Source organism: Perca flavescens, chromosome 8 (genome assembly GCF_004354835.1).
Source record: "Perca flavescens isolate YP-PL-M2 chromosome 8, PFLA_1.0, whole genome shotgun sequence".
Taxonomy (NCBI): domain Eukaryota; kingdom Metazoa; phylum Chordata; class Actinopteri; order Perciformes; family Percidae; genus Perca; species Perca flavescens.
In genome coordinates this window covers 5,208,173-5,229,598 of record NC_041338.1, presented here as the reverse complement: position 1 = coordinate 5,229,598, position 21,426 = coordinate 5,208,173, and the positions used below count along the sequence as shown (strand labels likewise).

The window sequence follows — 21,426 nt, the reverse complement described above, 5'->3', positions numbered from 1 at the left end:
ATACTTCATATACCACATAGCATTTGAGTACATTTATTCATTACTTCTCCCCACTGACTTTAGTCTAGATCAGTGTTTCTCAAATGGGGGTACTAATACCCCTAGGGGTACTTTGGATTACTGCAATGGGTACATGAGATTTTTTTATGCATAATTTCTAAAATAATTATACTATAATAACAAATCAATTTAGTGATGGATTCTAAACATTTGAAGTGTAGGCTAGACTAGTGTTTTTCAGTTACACGTTTGTTTGTTAAGCCTTAACAGGCGCAGTGCTGTACCTCTTATAGGTTTATAGGTTTTTCTTTTGACCAAAAATGTTTTGTGCTGTTCAGTGGGTACTAAAATAGTTCAAAAGGCGTAAATTATTGAAAAAAGTTGTAAAAACCACTGGTCTAGAACAATTAAGACATCTTAACAACTGGTTGGATTTCCTGCTGTGGATATTTATAGTCCCAGAAATTGAATCCTGCTGATTGTGGTGACTCCATTACATTTCCTTTAGTGAAAATGTCCACTTCTATCTGGTCTAAGAGGTAGATTCCTATTGAATTCATTTAAGAAATGAATGCTCTTCAGATAATCTCAATAATGGAAAAAAATTCCATTATAAACATCCTTTTTCTACTTATTTATTAAATGATAAAATGTACATGATTTTACAATTGAAAATTTACAAATTAATTTATTTGATGATAATCATAACATCTGGCTGAAAGCCATTTATAAGTGAAAATATCTTAGGATCTAGTGTATAAACTTTCAACTGATATAATACTACTGTAGGACTTACAAACTGTAAACTACACTGTGACTAGGCTACAATTAGCAATGTTGTTGCATTCAATAAAGGTCACAGTAGTTTATATTCAAGGCTATATTTAGGCCTTTATGATGTTTAAAGCTACATTAATCAGTTTTTTAAAACAAGTTGTAAACACATTGACATATCATCATCATCATCATCATCAACATCATCTTTTAAGTTGATATATGGCAAAGAAAATTGTTGACTCCAAACTGTGATAGAAGATCCCAACCTGTGAACCTACCCGGACACACACACATAAACAGTGGGAAGTCTTATATAATCCAAACCTTGTGGCAATGTAGGCCATTCAAACCAGAGAAGTGTTTAGGTGACTAAAAAACAAAGCTAAAATGTTAAAAATATGAACCATGAATATATATCCTGTCCAGGGCAGTCCGCTGAATTTTTAGTTGCATATACTGTACGTAAGCAAAGGAATGAAATGCTGACTGACAAGTCGTAGTAAATTATTTTAAAAGATGATACCTGAATCAAACCAACTGTATATACTGTATGTTTCATGTATATTGAGGTTTTTGGAATTCATGTTGAAAATTAGGGAATTATTTTGGACACCGATGTCCATTTGTGTAACATTCAACTTTCATGTGCATTCATGAGGCATGTTGAATGGATTATTACTCAAAATTGACACCTATGCAAAAACAGTACATAAACAATAACTACAGAGAGAATGGTTAATTACTTAAAATGAATAGTTTTAATTGAATATATTTAACAACATTATTGCAGAGGGAGTGCTGTGATTTGAGAAGTCCCTCTTCCAGTTGAAGGTGTGCCTGGCTGGATGCACCAAACTGCACTTTATGGTCCATATCCTGGATGGCAGAGTACTGAACCAGGGTTTACTCTGTCACATCATTTGAAACAGTGTTCACCAGAATACAAGAAATTAATTGTTTAATGCTCAAAATGTTCTGGGGGAGGCACCACAAATCTGCAAGCAAAACCTTTGCCTTTGTGTTGCCAGGCCAGCTGTAATTATGCCAAATGTTTGTACCATCTAACTAACATCTACAAACTGGGCAACTGAAATGAACATACACCGGCTATTAACAAGCTGGGTAAGCCAAACGGCGTTTTTGTGATCTGCTCTGAGTTCATTACATTCAGTTTGTTTAAGTGGGTCTGGGCTAAGCCCCGAACGTCCTCAAGTCCTAGACACGCCCCTGTTCACCCCCTATTTACTAGGGGTGAAATGAGCTTTCAATTTCAACTAATGCAACTTGTAGGTTTTTTCTCTCTACCCCCGCCTACTTGCACACGGCCGAAGAAAAAAACAAAACATCATACGGCATAGCTTACAAGGCTGATAGCATGCTAGCATGCAAAGACAATAGACAGTAAAATTAATGGACAAAGCGACACCGTAGACTTGCAACAGAGAGCAGTGAAGTCTATCAGAAGCACTTTTCCGGTGAGCGCTGAGCGTTACTGAGCAGCCTCCAACTGAGCTTGACGACGTAGATGTGACGTGAGCAACGTGTCTGAAAGTTGTAAGTCTTCTGGTAGCTGTGCCAAGAGAAATCTCAATCATTCCCAATCTTGCAGAGACGGAGAGCCTAGGTATATGTTGGGAAATAAAATAGGCACAGGCTAATTATTGCTAACTAAAATACTAGTTAACATTAGTTAGTAGTTAACAGATAATGTAAGTCAAAACTGCTTGTGAGCTTCTCCTGTACTGCTATGGTAATTTCTGTGCGACAGAAAATCACGTGGTTATGACACAATTGTTAGCTTTTTATACATTGTTGTGTTTCTTTAGAAATAAACAATGGACACATAAAGTTATTCACTGTCAAAGTGACGCCAAAATGAATGGCAGTCAATGGGATGCTATCGGCGGGTGATGGCTTATTAGCATCAAAATGGCTCCATACTAGGTATGCTTTGTGGAGGCTGGCTTACCCCCTTGGCAAAGACACAAACGTTAGCTTACCGGAAGCCTGTAGCAGCACTTTTTCAGATGCCTTGGCCAATGCCGGAGTCAAAGGTGACAGAGAAACAACAGAACTGGAAAAAAGTGAGAGGTTTCCTGTTAATGAGTTATGCAAACAAACAACGAAGGTAAAGGAAGGTAACGTATGAGGGCTCCGAGGGGAGTCCACGGTGCCCTCAGGTAACATAACATTACACGATGGTGCGTTCACTCACGACACAAAAAAAACTGAGAAACACAAACTGTTGTTAAAAAGTACCCTTCTGCCAGTGGCTTTTATTGTGGCATTGCTGTCCCTGTTGAAAGAAAATGTTGAATCGAAAATCGATTAGAATTGTGACCTTAAAATCAAAAGTGAAATCGAATAGTGGATTTGGAGAATCGTGTCCCCCCTATCATTTACATATGTGGCAGTTGCGGAGCAACATTATCATTTGAAAGACAAAAAAAGTCCAGGGTGCTCAGGAAGTTCAGTCAAATGTTTGAAGGTGGTCGTTGGGGTCGGAAATTCAATTAAGTGTAGAAAAGAAGGAAAATCCAAGGCACTCTTCTTCAAAATTAAAAAGCCTTTATTTTACTGACTATTTCATAGTAGAACATGTAGAAGACATAGGGAGAAGGAACCCTTCTATTTGGAGTTGAGTTTCTGTCCACCTGACAAATGTAAGTTTAATATTCATTCTCTTTTAGTTCTGTTTTGGTCTATATGTTTTCTTAAACATTCCAACAGTATATGAATGCAGTAGGCCTATATAAATGTAGTCAGTGTTGGGCAAATTACTTCCAAAATGTAATACATTATAGATTACCAGTTACTGTCATTTGAGAGTAATTAGTTATACTACAATATTACTGTCTCTGAATTGTAATGTGTTACACTACTTTTGCATTACCTTTGAATTACTTTCACCAAAATAACAGTGGAAGTTTGACTTGGCAGGTAGCTTTTGAATTTCACCACCGGATCAATAAACTTTAATACATCATAGATTATTCATAATATTTTGTATAATTAATATGAATATGAAAAGTAACTAAAGCTATAAAAATAAAGAAGTAAAACGTACAATAGGCAAGTAGGAGAAAATTATTAGTACCTTACAGTTGTATTGAAGTACAGCATAGTTACTTTCCACGGCTGATAAAATGCTGTTGGCGCTGACGTACCGTCACCTGTTGGGACACAGATCTCTCTGGTTCTGGTTCTTCTCTGGTTCTGGTTCTGGTTCTGACCAGAGATAAATGTTTGGCCCTGTGGGTCTGAAAGAGAAGCACGAGGAGCAAAACAGCCGCCAAGAGTAGAACCACAGATGCAAACATGATGAAGTTGTGATTCTGATCGATTTCAAGTCCTTTTTACTCTGTCTCTGCTGTTATGTTGGTGAGGTGTGTTTTCTTTTATTGTTGCTTTTTCTTTTTTATTGATCAGCCCAATCTTTGTCCTTATTTTTATTTTTTATTTAATCATTCAAATGCCAGCGTAGGATGTCTAACACTTACCTACAGTAAGAGTTGCCTTTGAGTGGCCAAAATAAGGATCTTCAGTCAGAGATATGGATGCCTTCTCCTCGATCTTATTCTGGAAAACGAAACAAACGGATCTATTTTATATAGGCCTACATCTAAATATGGGCCTATGTAAAGCGTTTCATTTTCAAAAATCACACTGAATGTTAAATCCATTACCCAATGCTGTCCACTTGAGGGAGCCATTCACTGTCTGTTGCCATGTCTTTTCAAGCTCAGATTAAAGACACTGCAGTAGTTGAACTGTGTTGACGTTTAAATGATCTGAGGAATATATTGATATTGTGCTAAGACTGACAAAACCATTCTAAATACCCATACCATAAGGGTGATTAGATACAAGACAGAAGTACTAAAGATAGCAAGGACTATCTGTCCACACCCAAAACTGCTTCAGTTCACATGCATATACATTCCTATACACAGGTAACACTGAGGGGAGCGGCATCACTCTGCAGTGGACGGTAATGTATGTGACCGTATTAGTTTAGGGGTTGGAGCTGTTCACCTTAACACATGGTTGTTACTGCATCTTTCTAGTGAAACTTTTGTAACTGTAACATTTTGTGACACCCTTAGAATTTGTTTTACTATACTGCTTATTTTGTACAGGCTATGGTTCAACCAGCATAAGTGTAGTCTTTATGTAATTTATTGTTGTTTTTTTAAAGAATGCCAAATAACAGAAGAAAAATATTATACTTATTGCTGACCTTTGTGGTTGGCTCAAATATACACATTTAATTGTTTAAAATGTACGGAATTAGATTCATTAGATGCAACATAATGTAACCCAATGGAACAGCCCCATAGCAAAACTACAGTACAGTTTATGTTAGTAAGTTTGTATTTTTGTACTCCATTTATTTATGCAAAACAACAAAGTTGATATGGTTTTCATTGCCACTGTGACAGAGAGGTGTGATTCTAACAGATCTCATTAGTACTGTTTTATTTATTTTACTTCTTGCCATTTGGTGTTTAACCAAAACACAGACACAAGACACAAGATTTTGTTAGTATTGCAGTTTCTTTATTTTTAACTCATGGATGCATATGATTAAAATGCTATTGATAGAAATGTTACACACCAGACTAAAAACATGACAAATTGGCCAGAATGGCCTTCATCATATCAATTTCATACAAATCAGTTACATTACATCAAAGCATGTCATTGCATACACAAGTGGAAGTACACATATCAAAGCATGTCATGGAATCAACAAATGAAATCCTCCAAATTCAACGACAAAAAGAAACGCCATGACAGCATCATTTTTCTGTTCCTTCCAAAACCTTTATAAACCACTTTTGAAAAATAAATCAGTTTTAAAAAAAGGATAATTACTCACCCTGGTTTACCTTGAATTCGGAAAGAAAACTTGTTTTCTCGTATGCCACCACGGTGAACAAAGAAGATCCAAAAAACGGGGGGCCACGTTTAACAACAGCAAAACTATATCCAAACATCTGATTACAAACTCTCACACAATTTGTGAAATATAATCCAAGTCTCATTTATCCAGCTGTATGCTCAATACTTCCAAAACATGCATTTTCGCAAGAACCTTATTATTTAGGCTAACACTTCCACATAAACAGTTGCATGCTTATACGCGCTATACTCATCTGATGGTTTTCAGAAGTTTTCTTCACAAATTTAAGGAAATACAGGTTAAATAATTTATAAACAAATATTCGTTTTGGGGGTGAAGTATTCTTTAAGGTTTGGATAGTTTTAGGGCAACATTATGGTACAAGTAATACTTTGTTAAGGCTCAGGTAACATTATTATTATTATTATTTCATTAAGGTTATGGGACCTTTGCTATCATTGTTACGGTAATAAACAGGTGGTTAAGGCTATATACACAAGTATATAGTATATATCTACAATACTTATTGGAATTGGTAAAAGAACATTTCCAGGTGCTTGGGTGTAGAGGAGAGGGTAGCGTCCAGGGACTCAGACGTGTTTTTAAAGTTTCTTTAAAAGGCGTGCCACTGGAGTTCTGAGGGATAACTATAATAATAATAATAATGATTGTAATATTAATAATAATATCAACAATGTCCCAATCCACAACAAACCAACTTTGATGTACCCATGATCGTCTTTATTTACAAACCTTTAAGTATTAACCCATGCCAAACAAATATTCACGGCATAGCAAGTACAGTTCCCTTACAGGTGAAACTGGGTCATTGTCTTGAATGAGTGACTGAACACCTTCACTTTGTTCTTCACTCAAAGGACACTCAATTTCAGGAACCACAATCGCCCCTTGCGTCTCACCATCGTGGTCTGTGGCAATGTCCCAGTCAATGTCTGGCTCCTCAATGTCCTAGCACAGAACAATATCCAAAGATTAATGAAATCACTTGAATCACAATAATTGTGGTTTTAGGAGAACATACCTCAATATTTTCTGGCTGTTCAATATCGGTGTTCATCAAACCCAACTGCCATAACTGCTCAAGTGTGGAGTTCTGTTATATTCTGTCCCGATTGGATGGTGGTTCCAACCTTCCACATAATGTTCAAGGTCCATCTCCACTTTTGGGAGGAATACCATGTGGATGCAGAAAAGGTCTTCTGTCAAGTGTAAAGAGGTATGGGTAGCAGTTCAGCAAAGAATAGACTAACCTAATGCATACTGTTTTATTGCTTCAACTCAACTTTTAGTCATACTAAAATCATGATGAATTTATAATGAAAGGTTCATTTCCCTTATTCTCAATAGCCTTCAGTTACAGTGATTTGAGTTCTAACTTGTGGAGGAAACGTCAAGTAGCTGATCCCACTCCAGACTCCAAAGCATGTTGTAATACTTTGAGGTGACACAGGTCCTGACATCCCACCACAGACGTTCAATCCTTAATATGCAGAATAGTTTTAATCTGAATCAATTTTCAAAGTTATCTCACCCAACACAGGGTATGTATTAGTTTCTTTTTCTTTAACACAAATGCAATGACAGTGTGAGTGATGACAAAATAGCCTTCAAGTGCCTGTGAAAACATGACAAACCTTTGATTGTGAACACTTTTCCCTGACATGAAGCTTCCCCTGTTAGTTCCCCGAACGCTGACCATAAATCTGGCAATGTCACATTCTCAATGCCTTGATCACCTCTGACTCTAATGCACAAATAAAACACAATGTAATGTAAAGTGACTATCATAATACCTTTTGTAGCAACGTGTAAAAACTGTTCAAATTGCAAAACGTTTACCTTGAAGGAATGCCATGCCGCTCAGTAGCCTTCTTGAAGGCAGAACATGCGGTGGATGCCAGGTTGTTGGTGGTTGCACTCAGGCACATCACCTGTGTTATGAAATCACAACAAATCAAGTGTCGCTAGCTAGTTCACATTATGGTGTGCTGTGCTTTTCATGACAAGTTATGGACAGGGGGCTCCTCAAGTTTTAATTCTAGTCCGATGCATTACCAGAATTGAAATTGAAACGTAAATGTAAATGTAAATGCTATCAAACCAAATAATAACTAACCTTCCTAGAGTACCCATCCACTGCACCATGCTGTACAATGTTGTACCTAGGCGAACTATTTATAATCACTAACCTGATTAATTTGTAGTTTGTGTCCACATGCCACAGAGAAAGGGGTCCTCTGACAGAATAGGTCCTGCGTATGATGCAGCCTAACCCACCGAGTCTTGAGAGTATGCCCACAGAGTCTACACGGTGTAATGATGCAGCCATCTCTGCAGGTACATTGAAATGACGTGACAATGCATTGCAGAGATATAGCTCTTGCTTACATGTAAATTCAAAATAATCAAGGTCTATGGGCTGTCTGGCGAGTCTCATTTCAAATTTGGAAAGCAGCCTCAACAAGACCTGCCTTCTGAGAGTGCCCTGTTGAGATAGAAAATCTCACGTTTAATCAACTTAATAAGCTGCATATGCTAACATTTTCAGTGAAGTATTTTCATAGGTTTTCAAATAACAAAGTATGTATGGTATAAGTATGTACAAAGGTTCGAGTCAAAGGTGACTCAATGTATAATGCCCATAATACACTGAAAGTACGCACTCGCCTGTGATCACCCCCAGTGGAACTCTGGTGGAACTGCAACCTAATTCGGTACAATGGGACTGAATAGGGAGTGGAAAGGCATTCAGTTAACTGGCTTTGGTTGTAAGGCCGACTGCCAGCTGACTAACATTACTTATTACAAGTGACGTTAGTTATTTAACTATGCTAAGACTGTTTCATAAAGTACAATAGGCATAGACTATTCACATTAGCCTAAAAATGCTGCAGCTAAAAACTTTATAACATAACGTTAACTGCAAGACATAGGGAGCTATCGGTAACGTTAATGGTAGTTATTCAAACACTAACGTTAATCTTAACTAACGTTATTGACTACCGACTAACATTAACATAACAATACACGTTAACATGCTAAAAACATAACATTGTTGTCACCTGCACTAACATATCTCCTAAATATACACTTTGACACAAATTGACACAAGGTAGTGTTTTTTCCGCAGATATGACCAGCTTTAGCTTTAGCCAACAGCGAATTACCTCATTAACCGTCCTCCTCTTGTCTTCGTGAAGGCGAAGGTCCATCCAGAGCCTGTCTATGGAGAGCCTGTTCACTCCCTATCTCACTCCCTATTAGCCCCATTGTACCAACCCGGAATTTTCCCGAGAGTGGAAGTTTTTCCCTTATTAGACATTCTCTGGTCCATCCTTCCTGGGCTTCCGTGTGGAAAATGACCAATCACAAGAGGGCCAGCGTTTGTTCCCTCCCACAACCTGTCAAAATTGGAGGTCGACTAACGCGAGCGAGCAAAACATAGTGGTGGGCAGATCGAGGCTTCGTGAAACAATGAAACCGTTGATGCAAATGTGCCATATTGTGTCGAGGCATCGAAACAATCCGACACCCGTCTCAACGATGACACCTAGTGGTCACTTGCAGGTGTTGATCTAAAACAACCTTGACAATGAGCCATTTTTGCATAATGTTATTTTGGTCATGACAAAAGAATATTAATAAAAGAAATCAAGCCACAATGTCTCAATTCTTTATAGATCTTTATTCAAAAATATGAATGTCCCAACAGTTTATTATATTTCAATCCTAATTATCTATCTGTGTATCTATATATCTATCTATCTGTGTATCTATATATGTATCTACCTATCAATATGTTAATGTGTCACTATGTATACTCTGTCTGTCTCTAGCCTATCAGTCAATGTGTAAATTTAAATGTAAGCCTAAATATAACTAAACAACTCGCACTATGAATGTCACTATATCACCAAAAATCCGCTATCTCAAAATCAAACTCCTCTCACAAAAACCCACGCGGTCAAGATGCGTTGACTTCACTTTTATACTGATGTGTGATTGTGTGTTCCCGACCCTGTCAATCAAACACTGATATTATGCCACTTGTGAAACACTCCGATGTTTCATTTAGCCGTAGTCACGTGACATGGGTGTTTTGAATCACGCTTTGAATCAGTGTTTCGAAACATCTGCGCTTCGGGATCTCGACAAAGCTTCGGAACGTCAGTTTCACTTCAGCCATCCCTAGCAAAACACCATTCCTACCGAGCAGAATAAAAGCACAGGAGCAGAATTCACTTTCGAGAGTGCATATGCCCCGCAGTGGTTGTTTTGTGCAGTCACAGCTGTTTTTTCCTCGCTCGCAGCTGTTTGTTCTTAGCTCGGCTGCTGTTTTTTCCTCGCTCGCAGCTGTTTGTTCTTAGCTCGGCTGCTGTTTTTTCCTCGCTCCCTGCTGTGTGAATTAATATTATTTGCTTGTGAAGATGTTTCACTGAGCTCTCGACATTTGGCACTAATATAACGCCAGGGTAAAGTGAAATTCCTGTCATCTTGAACACTGTAACAGACTATGGCTATAAAGTTGGGCTTTATAGCCACTAATTTTTTGATGTCTGCTTGATGTTACTATTCACCTTTGCTTATTTACTTTGCTCCCCTGTATTAATATTGGGGAGCAAAGTCCACAACTAGAAGGGGCAGGACTAAGAGCTGAGATACACTTTGAAAGCAAGTCAATTAGCTTGCCTCTTCAGTTCAGACCAGTCCATCAACATGTTTGCCTCAATCTTCCTGATATTGCTCTGCTTTGTCTTCCTCGTCCTTCTACTCAAATCCCGGAGGCCCAAGAACTTTCCCCCAGGACCCCCTATTCTGCCGATACTAGGGAACATTTTGCACCTGAGCCTAGAGAACCCCCTGAAGGACTTTGAGAGGGTAAGAAAAAACATTGAAATTAATATTTTGCTCTTCCAATGCCTGAAATTGTTAAGGCATTGATGTTTGATTGATTTATGTTATGGCATTGATGATATACTAAACTATAGTAGCTACCTAAAATGTGTCTACAATTGTGCAATACTTACACTTGTGGCCACTGTGTTTTACTAATAGTAATAGTTTTAACATTTGCACTGCATTGCACTTCTAGACTATGAATGAAACTTATTGGCTGCTGTAAGTGTAAAATAAAAAACAAGTATGAAAGCCACTTAAATCTTTGCGCAATACAGTATGCTTCTAAGTGTAAAGGTTACTTACAACAGGTTGTCTGTACAGAGTTGACTGCTTGTGCACTTGTACTATAGCTAAACAGTGGTACAGGTATAGGGTCATTATTGTAGCAAAATTATTGCAAATTTGTGTGTGGAGAGTTGTGCAACTGTATCTCAATCCATGTGTTCTCATTTGCTGGCTTTTAAATTGCATTTTCAGATGATACAAAATTTAAGGTAGTGGGCAAATATATTTTTTGTGTTTTTTAGTAAATTGCTCTTTCAAAGAGTAATATCCATCTGAAGTTATATGATATATATGCATTTTAACACTGACATGTTGTTCTTTCCCAGCTGAGGAAGTCTTATGGAAATGTCTACAGTCTGTTCCTCGGTACCAGACCAGCTGTATTCATCAATGGGATGAAGGCCATGAAGGAGGCTATGGTGACCAAGGGCACTGATTTTGCTGGACGACCCCAAGACATGTTTGTCAATGACGCCACCCAAAGGAAAGGTAAAACAGACACAATGTCATATGGCAGAGAATGTTTTATTAAACTTAACTAATTAAAAAAAACGTATAGTGCATACTGTATGTCAGAAATATCTCTTTCTATGCGTGTACTGTATGTAGGGATGAGTGAAGTACCATAATTCCTATATATCTTGCTACAACATCTGGTTGTGCAGTTTAAGTTTTTATTGCCATCATTACTGTATCACACTAAATGAAATGGTGGGAAATGGTGAAAAGGGAAAAACAGAAATTACAGGTCACATGTTGGCTAGTTTATCTTTGTAGAAGTCTTCTCTTCACTACTCTAAGAAACCACCAGGGGAGGCAAATTATATTTCAGGGTGGTCCGGTGCCACCTCATGCCCCCTTCTAGCCCTGCCCCTGATGTAAGGTGTCTTGAGTATCAAGAAAGGCACCCATAAATAAAATGTATTATTATTATTATTATTATTATTATTGTTATTATTATTACTAGTATAATTAACGACTGACAATGGCTGGTTGTCAAGTGCAACCATGCTTATACTGTATACTCATTGTGTCACTACACTTGTTGTAGGAGTGGTTTTGGCAGATTATGGCTCTAGTTGGAGGGACCATCGTCGCTTTGCTCTAGCGACCTTGAGGAACTTTGGTCTGGGGAAACATTCCATGGAGGAGAGGATTCGGACAGAGATACAATACACTATTGATACACTGGAAAAGAGTATTGGTATGTGATCTTAGGGCATAATCCTAATACGGATGGGAGGGTTTTCTGAGCAGCACAAATACTCTAATATCATTAGCTTCCATCATCATCATTTCCATCCACTTGTCAATCGAATTATCTGAAGTTCTGTAAAAAAACTCATAAGAATAAAGCTGGTGAAAATGTGTTTCCATTCAAGCGAAAGCGAATAAAAACCTGTGCGTAATGATGTCACATTTTCTTTTTTGTGATTAAATTGGTATATTGAATTGATTTGAGACATTTTAAGGTGTTTCCATTCATTTTCGCACTGAATCGCACAACATTCAAGCAAACGTTTGCGAACAAAGTTTTGCTAGACAAAAGTAGTTGTTGTTGTTAATATTAGAAGCCAAGGAAGCTACGATAGGCCTTTGGCCGAGGATCTGATCCAGCTCATCAAAAAGGTGGAACTTGCCTTTTATTTTCCCTCCGTGTCCCACCATAAAATTACCTAAAACTCAATCGCAATTCATTAATTTTTTTGGCAAATAACGTTACCATCAGCGTTTATCGCATAAGCCGTATATATCGATCAAGAGAAAATCCCATGAGACCGAACGTATTTCATTTGAGTCAATATTCATGAAATTCTATCGAATTTTACTGTTTCCATAAGGCATTTTTCATTTGATATCACGTAATTTGGATTAAAAACGTGTGGATGGAAACATAGCTATTACAAGGTGGATTTTGATTATGAATTTTCATTAATGTGAATTCATTTTGCATTGGGTTATGTTTAAAGATGTGGTTCAGAATTTTGGACATAGGAACTCATTTAGCCAGTTAGCAAGTTAGCCAGTGTGTTATTTATCAGTGGAGACCGTTTTCAACACTTTTCATCCAGTCCTTCCAGTTGCAGAGTTCACTGGTGCTAGGCTTGCGCAAGTCAACAGTATCTGCTAGCCTGCCACTAAAAACAGCCTTACCCACTTCACAGTACACCCGGGGGAAATAAATTATAACGCCAGACTATCGATGTAAATGTCTGTTGATAGAATAATGTTAGAAATAAAACTACCCTTGCATCGCATTGCAATAGTTATACTTTGTTCCTTGTAGTTGGTAGCATAGGCTACAGCAGCAGCGGAGTGATATTACCTAGGCTACCGAGAAAGCCGGTTTCCATGACAATCACACAAGTTTATTTACCTGCCGCTGCAATTTGCATGTAAACTGTCCAAGCCTACATGATTTTTCTGTCAGCAATTGCCTAAAGTTAGCGGTTAGCCCAGCCAGGTATCTACCAAGAGTGTAGCTATACCGTTAGCTAATGTTGTCACTCTCCACAATGCATTGAACTGTAACGTTATCTCTACAAACGTTGTCAGTCTCAATCTATCAGTAGCAGCTAGGCTAACGTTATGAAAGGGGTTAGCTTTATTAGCTAGGTTAGCCTACCAAAAGTCATTACCTGGTCATCAGTAGCTGTTGGTGCATCTGGAAAGACGGATGGAACCGCATTCGTTGTCAGTGACTTGTGGTCCTTTAGATTGCAGGGTTTTTCAAAGTCGTCTGGTCTAAAATGATCACTACACATTTGCCACTTGAGTAGAGTCTCCAACTTGATGTCCAAGCCAGCAGCAAGAAGCCACAGTTGGTTCCTTTCTGGATCTCCCAATGAATATTTGTGGAAACTTTGTGGTGCCCATCTTTTTAGTTTATTTTTACAATTTCTAAATGCACACTGAATCACCATGTTGCCTAGTCCTTAGTTTCCAATCCAATGCTTCAATACCACTGTACTAGGCTACTGCTAGGTGTCCCGACTGGAGTGTGCTTCTATGTTTACTTTTCAGCGTAGTACTACTAACCGAAGCAAAGTAAAATTCAGTAGTAGTCCCTCAAAATGTAATGCGATCATTGAGATGCAAGGGTAGTTTTATTTCTAACATTATTCTATCAACACAGACATTTACATCAATAGTCTGGCGTTATAATTGATTTGCCTTGGGTGTACTGTGAAGTGGGTAAGGCTGTTTTTAGTAGCAGGCTAGCAGATACTGTTGACTTGCGCTAGCCTAGCACCAGCAAACTCTGCAACTAGAAGGACTGGATGAAAAGTGTTGAAAACTGTCTCCACTGATAAATAACACACTGGCTAACTTGGAAATGAGGTCCTATGTCCAAAATTCTGAACCACCCCTTTAATGTTATGTTGTGTTCTCGCACAATGCTGTGTCATACTTTATGTCAACATTGTCTTCTACAGGCAATACCTTGAATCCTCAAGTTATATTTCATAGAGCGGCCTCCAACATCATCTGTCAGGTTCTGTTTGGTACACGCTACGAGTATGATGATGAGTTCATCAAAGTGATTGTTCAATGCTTTACTGAGATTACCAAGATAATCAATGGACCATGGACTGTGGTGAGTGAAAGCATGTTTCTGCCTTCAAACCTGGCTCAGAAATATTAACAGGTATATTTCCCAAAAGGATTGCATTCTTTTACAGCTAAACCTGCACAAATAACACAAAAAGAAAGCATCAGCAAAGTGTAAAATGAACCCTAGGTAATTTGCATACATTCAGTGCAAAATTAACCCATTTCGATGCAAGTCTTATTGCAAAAACAGTTCAACTCACAAAGGTTAGCACTAATAGCCACAGACAGTTACAGGGAAATTATTGGCGTCTTCAGAGAGTTGGTGGTAATGAAGCTCATTAATTAGGTGTGTCCTCTGCTTCAAATCATGCAAGTCTGATACCCATGATATAGGCTTAAGCAATGTGCAAATTAAAAACAATCGGTCTGTATACAGCACCCAGATTCCTCTATTTCTTTAAGGTGGGCCCTTTCATTGTTGAAATTCCACATCCAAGCTGTATAAGCATTTCATGGCTGAGTTGAAAATTGCAGTCATAGGGAGCTATAAAACAGTTTCATAGCACATAACAGAGCACGTTGATAACATTTGTTGAGGCACAGCCAAAGAAATAGGATGAGGCCATCCAAGTATAATGTTTAAATTCCCCAAAGGATTGCACTCTTTTACAGCTAAACCTGCACAAATAACACAAAAAGACACAGTGTTATTCCCAAAGCACCTGCAAAGTTTAACATGCACCAATTAAAAAAATCGGAGTCTTTATACAGCGCCCAGAGTCCTCTTCTTCTTTCAGGTGGGCCCTTTCATTGTTAAAAATTTCACATCCAAACTGTATAAGCAAGTGATTGCTGAGTTGAAAAGAGCAGTCACAGGGAGCTATAAAATGGTTTCATAGCACATTAAAGAGGAGCAGCAGACATGGGCACTATAAGAAAAAAAAGTGTTTTTTGAACATTAAAGCATGTAAACATGTTCTAGTAGAATTAAAAAATACAAGTATGTATCTGAAAACAGTATACAGTAGGTCTACTTTAAAAGCTGACTATTTAAAAATTTCGCAACACAACATTAGACAGATGTCTCACTCAAGTTGAAAGATTTGAGTGTGCATTACATCCTGCATTGCCCTACTATTCAGCATGAATACGATGTCAGAATAAACTTTGCATCTGAATCCTAACTGTGGATTGTCCGTCCATCCATCTCTTCATTCATACTCTGTGATTGCAGCAGGTGTATTTAGGCTTGAGGAAAGATGGCAATACTATGAGAAGCCGCCTAGGCCAAAATGAAATACTTTACTTGCACATACAGTACATATATACTTTACTTGCACATGCATATATACTGGTACTAAAGTCTTGCACATACATACATACTTCACATGCGCATACATATACACTTGCACATATATACGGTGGCCCTGAGAGGCCACAACACGCGACATTAAGAAATCGCACACAAATAGACCACAACACGCAACAATCAGAAAACACACGCAAATAAACCACAGCACGCAACAATAAGAAAACACACGCAAATAAACCACAGCATGCAACAATCAGAAAACACACGCAAATAAACCACAGCATGCAACAATAAGAAAACACACGCAAATAAACCACAGCATGCAACAATAAGAAAACACACGCAAATAAACCACAGCATGCAACAATAAGAAAACACACGCAAATAAACCACAGCATGCAACAATGAGAAAACGCGCAAATAAACCACAACATGCAACAATAAGAAAACACATGCAAATAAACCACAGCACGATGGCAGCACCCCTCTGGAGGCCGAGCAGGACGGCGAAGGTAGAGCCCCTCAGGCGGCCAGGCAGGACGTCGAGGACTCTTGGGCGGCCGTCGGCGAAGGCCAAATCCTGCTGGCGGCCGAACAGGACGGCCAAGGCAGAGCACCTCTGGAGGCCGAGCGGGTCGGCCAAGGCAGAGGCCCTCTGAGGGCTGAGCGGGTCGAGTCAACTCGGAGACACTGGGCAGCTCTGGGACACTGGGCAGGGCTGGGACACTGGGCAGCTTGGGGACGCTGGGGAGCTCAGGGACACTGGGGAGCCTGGGGATACGGGGCAGCCGAGACATGAGACTGTGAGTTCCCTGAGCAGCTCCTTCAGCAGCAGACTGCTGCACCTTCAGTGCAAGAAGGAGCGCTGCCGCAGGTCCTTCATTCCAGCAGCAGTCAGACTCTTTAATGCAACATCACAATGTAGCACTGCTAGCTGTTTCTGCAATATGAGCCATCACTGGACAACATCCTGCACTACGCTTTATTATTTATTACTCTGTGTCACCTCCAACTGTGCAATATTTCATCTCTATTCATCTGCAATTTACTCATCTGTATATCTGTGTTTATATACTGTCTGTTTATAGAAAGTTTATTGTGTAAATGTTTGATTTATTATTATCATAACTAATCCTATTTTTTTCTATTTCTTATACTTAATGTATATTTTTTCTCCTATGTCTACTTAATGTGTATTCTGTTGTGTGTACATTTTTCTTTTCTTCCTCCCGTTTTTTAACCCTATCTCCTGGACCCCTTTTGATCCCTTTGATCCCGTTTGTTATTTCTCCCGGGAAACTCCCGTAATTTGCATGGCCCAAACTCCTTTATAAATAATCAGACCAATATGTTTGTTTAATGTTGCCAGATCTTGTATGAAACGCATCCTATTCACACAAACCAAACACCATATACAATTTTCAACCTGTTTGTCACCTCAACCTGGCAACCTATAACCCAGTTCCGCAATTGTTCTCTGCGCAAGCTTCGCGGAAAGTTCAGACCCGAAAGCGAGCAGATAAAAATGGCAGGTGAAGGTGGTGTTCCCGCAAAGAAATCGAAATATAGCTGTAAATTTCAACATGTTGGGCGCAACAATTTACATGCATCTTACCTAGTCATATCGACAACCTCCATGCTTTTTGTAAGGTGTGTCGCATTGATTTTAATGTAGCGCACGGCGGTGAAAATGACATTACCCAGCACATTAAAACAGCCACCACGACCCACACACTTTGAGCTTCATCTTGGCTCTTTAGAAACCTATGGCTGATGTCACGGAGACTAGCGTTAATATTGTATACAGGCTACAGTTTGGATTGAAATAAACAAATGATTTATCTTCTTTTACAGCTGTATGACTCTTTTCCCATCATTCGTGGCCTGCCACTGCCCTTCACTAAGGTCTTTAAGAATGTTGAGGTATGTTAAAAATAATCAAAAATATCAAAAATATATTGAGTTGAGAATTAAACATGGCATTTATCAGTGGGAAGAAAAACATGCAATTAATACAAATTATGAATGTTGACTTGAAATCTTTTCAGACTTGTCAGAATCTTGTGATTGGTTTGATGAACGAGCACAAGAAGACCAGAGTCCAAGGAGAGCCACGAGACTTTGTTGACTGCTATCTGGATGAACTGAATAAGGTCTGTGTGTCAACAATAGTCCTCATACATCCACAGAATTTAGAATTAAAACACAAAGAAAGTGGAAGGAAACGGAAAATACATGCATCGAGCAGAATTTCCTGCAACACTGGAGCAATCCCGGAAGTGGAATGCAAGGATATAGACTAGTGTGTGTGTGTGTGTGTGTGTGTGTGTGTGTGTGTGTGTGTGCCGTGTCAAAAGATATCAGCTTACAACCAAATGTATGCATGTTCTGCATGTATCTTTAGACCACGTGTGCACAGTCTGTGTAGTTTTGCCCCACAGTGGGTTTTTGTGTGTATCAGTAATGCATAATTGCATTTAATGTCTGTTTGTATTAAAACAACCATTCTCCTCTTTTTAGAGAGGCGATGTAGGTTCTTCCTTTTCAGAAGAGCAACTGATTATGTACGCTCTAGATCTTCACTTTGCTGGGACAGATACTACCTCCAACACCCTGCTTACTGGTTTCCTCTACCTTATGACCTACCCACACATACAAGGTATGCACATGTAAATGGCTTTTCTGCCACCGGCTCCATAGTTTTACCGTTGTCTTTCTATCTAAAATACATATTCATTTCATGCTTAGAATTATTTCTATGAAAGTCATGAACAGAAAAGGCATATTTTCGTGTCTTGGGACTTAATTATTTAAATACCATTATTAGTAGACCATCTTAAGTTGGAAGAGGCCTGTGTAGTGGTTGTCTCTCCAAAACCCTATACAGACACCATGGCTGCCTTGAACGATAAATTTGGCTAGTCTCACCAGCTTGCACTTCAGAAGATAGCTACAGTGATGTATGCTTCTGATAACCACAGAGGTAAAGTCAAGGTCTTTAAGAGATTTGCTCTCAAAGTTTGAACCCTGGTTGGGATGCTCAAGATCCTTGGTGCTGACTGTAAAACCTTACTAAGGTGTCTGCCGTCCACCCAGTCGTTCATTCTTGTCATCCAATAACCAAGCTCCTGTTCCAGGATTAAGACTCTAAACTATGCCATCTGGGCCCAGAAAGAGTATTTTGGTAAGTGGAGTTTGCGTGCCAGTGAAGCAATATGAAGACATCAGTACCATTGCAATGGCAATTCCAAAAATGGTTGATTTACCACTTGCAAGGCTTAGTCTCTCAAAGCCACACTTCCACTGTAAGTTTGCATAGTTTTTGATATTCATTGTTGAATTGATGATGGGGTAATTTAATGGGTATATTTAAATTTAGGGTCCGTTTTGGAAGGTATCAGTGCTATAGAAGTGTGCCAATTTAAGTTAGTTAAATTATATTGCTAATTATTGTTATCTCTCTGCTGTATCTGTCAGAGCGTTGTCAGCAGGAGATAGATGAGGTGTTGGAAGGGAAGGATCAGGCCACTTTTGATGACAGACACAACATGCCTTACATGCAGGTAAATAATCAAGACAGATGTCACTTAATAATTTTATTTTTATTGTATGTGTACACATGGGTAATTGTGTAATTATTACAGCTTGATTGTGTCAAGCTCTAACAATAAATCTGGTGAGATAATCTGTTTAGGTTGGGGTCCTTGGGGTAGATCAATTATAAGTTTATTGGTCTACTGTTTTATGGCTGAGCTTCTGAAAGCCTGCATTGTTTTTCTTCTGCCCCATAAAGTCACAAAAAGCATAAGAACATGTTGTTTAAATCTCTCTTCATCCAGGCTGTGATCCATGAAGTGCAGAGGATAGCCAACACGGTTCCACTCAGTGTCCCTCACTGTACAACTAAAGACACAGAGCTCATGGGATATTCCATTCCCAGGGTAAGAAGCAACTGGTATAGTGAACACTATAGTGAAGTGTTGTGGAAGGAAACCTCACTGTACTGTACCAGCACGGTACCTTATTGTGGAGGCAAGGGAAGGTAACCTCTGTAGGGAACAAAGTTAAACATGACTTCTTATTCAATTCTCATTTCATTTGAGTTATTGTAAGATAAAAGTTTAGTGTCTTTAATGTTGGTTACAATTTTTCTAGTTTGGATCAACGGAAGTACATTACCAGAATAAACCTATCCCCTACTGCTATTTGAAATCGAAACAACAAGAACAACCTCCGACCTAGCAAGCTAACGTTACATGTTCAAAATGGAAGGGTATGACGTAGTTTTGAATCTTGCAATAATGCAGGCCTGCTTGGTACTTTTGAGGAATGATTGTGAAGATTTAAAAAATATGTTTACAGCATTTCCTATCTACTATCTAGTTTTATGTCTAACATTATTCTATCAACACAGACATTTACAAAGATAGTCTGGCGTTATAATTTATTTGTCTCGGGTGTACTGTGGTGTGACTAAGACTGCTTTTAGTGGCAGGCTAGCAGATACTTGAGCTAGCCTAACACCAGCGCACTCTGCAACTGGAAGGACTGGATGAAAAGTGTTCAAAACGGTCTCCACTGATAAATAACACACTGGCGAACTTGGAAATGAGGTCCTATGTCCAAAATTCTGAACCACCCCTTTAAATAAATCTTCTAACAAATGTTTTCTGCCTTCCTCTATGCCCTTTTCTCTTTTGCCTAATTTTCTCCTCAGGGCACACTGATCATCCCTAACCTGATCTCAGTGCTGAATGAGGAGGGACAATGGAAATTCCCCAATGAATTCAACCCTGAAAACTTCCTCAATGACCAGGGAGAGTTTGTTAAACCAGAGGCCTTCATGCCTTTCTCTGCAGGTATACTGTAAGATCATAAAACAACAACAACAGTATGGATCTCATTGTATGAAAAGTGCAGCGGCATGCAGACAGGGTGGGTTTAATCTATTGTGGATGACTTTGAGGTATTTTTTTCATGTCCCAGGTCCTCGTATGTGTCTTGGAGATGGTCTGGCTCGTATGGAGCTCTTCCTCATCATGGTGACCCTGCTGAGGAAGTTTAAGTTCATCTGGCCTGAGGATGCAGGAGAGCCAGACTATACTCAAGTCTATGGGGTCACGCTGACTCCCAAACCTTATCGTATGAAGATCCAACTCAGGGCAACACAGTGAGGCTGTCTGCAGACACACAGACTGGCATTTGCTCTTTCCTTAGTTGTCGGCTGCCCTATTCACAACAGTCACTTTCTAAATGCTCGCTATGACAGCTAACAACCCACATAGTCAATTATACCAGGCGTCATATGATATGATGTAGATATGACTCATATCTACATTATATCTGTTTAGGTTACAGGCTACAATGTGCTTTTAATGTACTGTGTGTTCCATTAAAGGTCCAATATGTAATATATGTACTGTACTGTAATAAATCCAAACAACAAATGACACCAATGCCTCATCAGATATTAAGAAAACATGTTAAGCTGAAATACTATCTTTTCTGACAACAATGCTAATGTCAGTATTTTTTCTTTTTGAAATTTACGTTCCGTGACGGAATTTCTGTTTGTTTTGGCCTGTGTGTTGTTATCAACTGCCCATTTTGACAGCCAGGCTGGGTTGCCAGATATACCTGTAAAAACGTAAACCCAGCGCGCTACAGCTGT

The 21,426-nt window shown here is 38.9% G+C and overlaps 2 protein-coding genes across 7 annotated transcripts; one reads left to right on the top strand and one right to left on the bottom strand.

The window, feature by feature from the left end:
- Window positions 1–5,347: 5,347 nt before the first annotated feature.
- On the bottom strand, window positions 5,348–9,058 carry LOC114560427 (uncharacterized). Of its 6 annotated transcripts, XR_003693183.1 has the most exons (8): window positions 8,872–9,058; window positions 8,368–8,429; window positions 7,894–8,035; window positions 7,544–7,635; window positions 7,339–7,448; window positions 7,081–7,184; window positions 6,726–6,903; window positions 5,348–6,652 (listed from the first exon to the last, which is right to left on the bottom strand). XR_003693183.1 is itself a non-coding variant. In XM_028585789.1 (7 exons), exons 1-7 carry the CDS (start codon window positions 8,914–8,916, stop codon window positions 6,784–6,786), a joined length of 675 nt encoding a protein of 224 aa, XP_028441590.1. In that variant the 5' UTR covers window positions 8,917–9,058; the 3' UTR covers window positions 5,348–6,783. The 6 variants fall into 6 exon arrangements, 3 of the variants coding, with proteins under 3 accessions (XP_028441590.1, XP_028441591.1, XP_028441593.1); XR_003693184.1 differs by lacking the exon at window positions 8,368–8,429; XM_028585789.1 differs by having other exon boundaries at window positions 5,348–6,903.
- Window positions 9,059–10,145: 1,087 nt separating this feature from the next.
- Window positions 10,146–21,170, top strand: LOC114559695 (cytochrome P450 2F2). Its single transcript, XM_028584503.1, has 11 exons — window positions 10,146–10,582; window positions 11,215–11,377; window positions 11,940–12,092; window positions 14,326–14,486; window positions 17,610–17,678; window positions 17,804–17,908; window positions 18,276–18,414; window positions 19,233–19,318; window positions 19,595–19,696; window positions 20,473–20,614; window positions 20,742–21,170. Exons 1-11 carry the CDS (start codon window positions 10,421–10,423, stop codon window positions 20,927–20,929), a joined length of 1,470 nt encoding a protein of 489 aa, XP_028440304.1. The 5' UTR covers window positions 10,146–10,420; the 3' UTR covers window positions 20,930–21,170.
- Window positions 21,171–21,426: the final 256 nt, after the last annotated feature.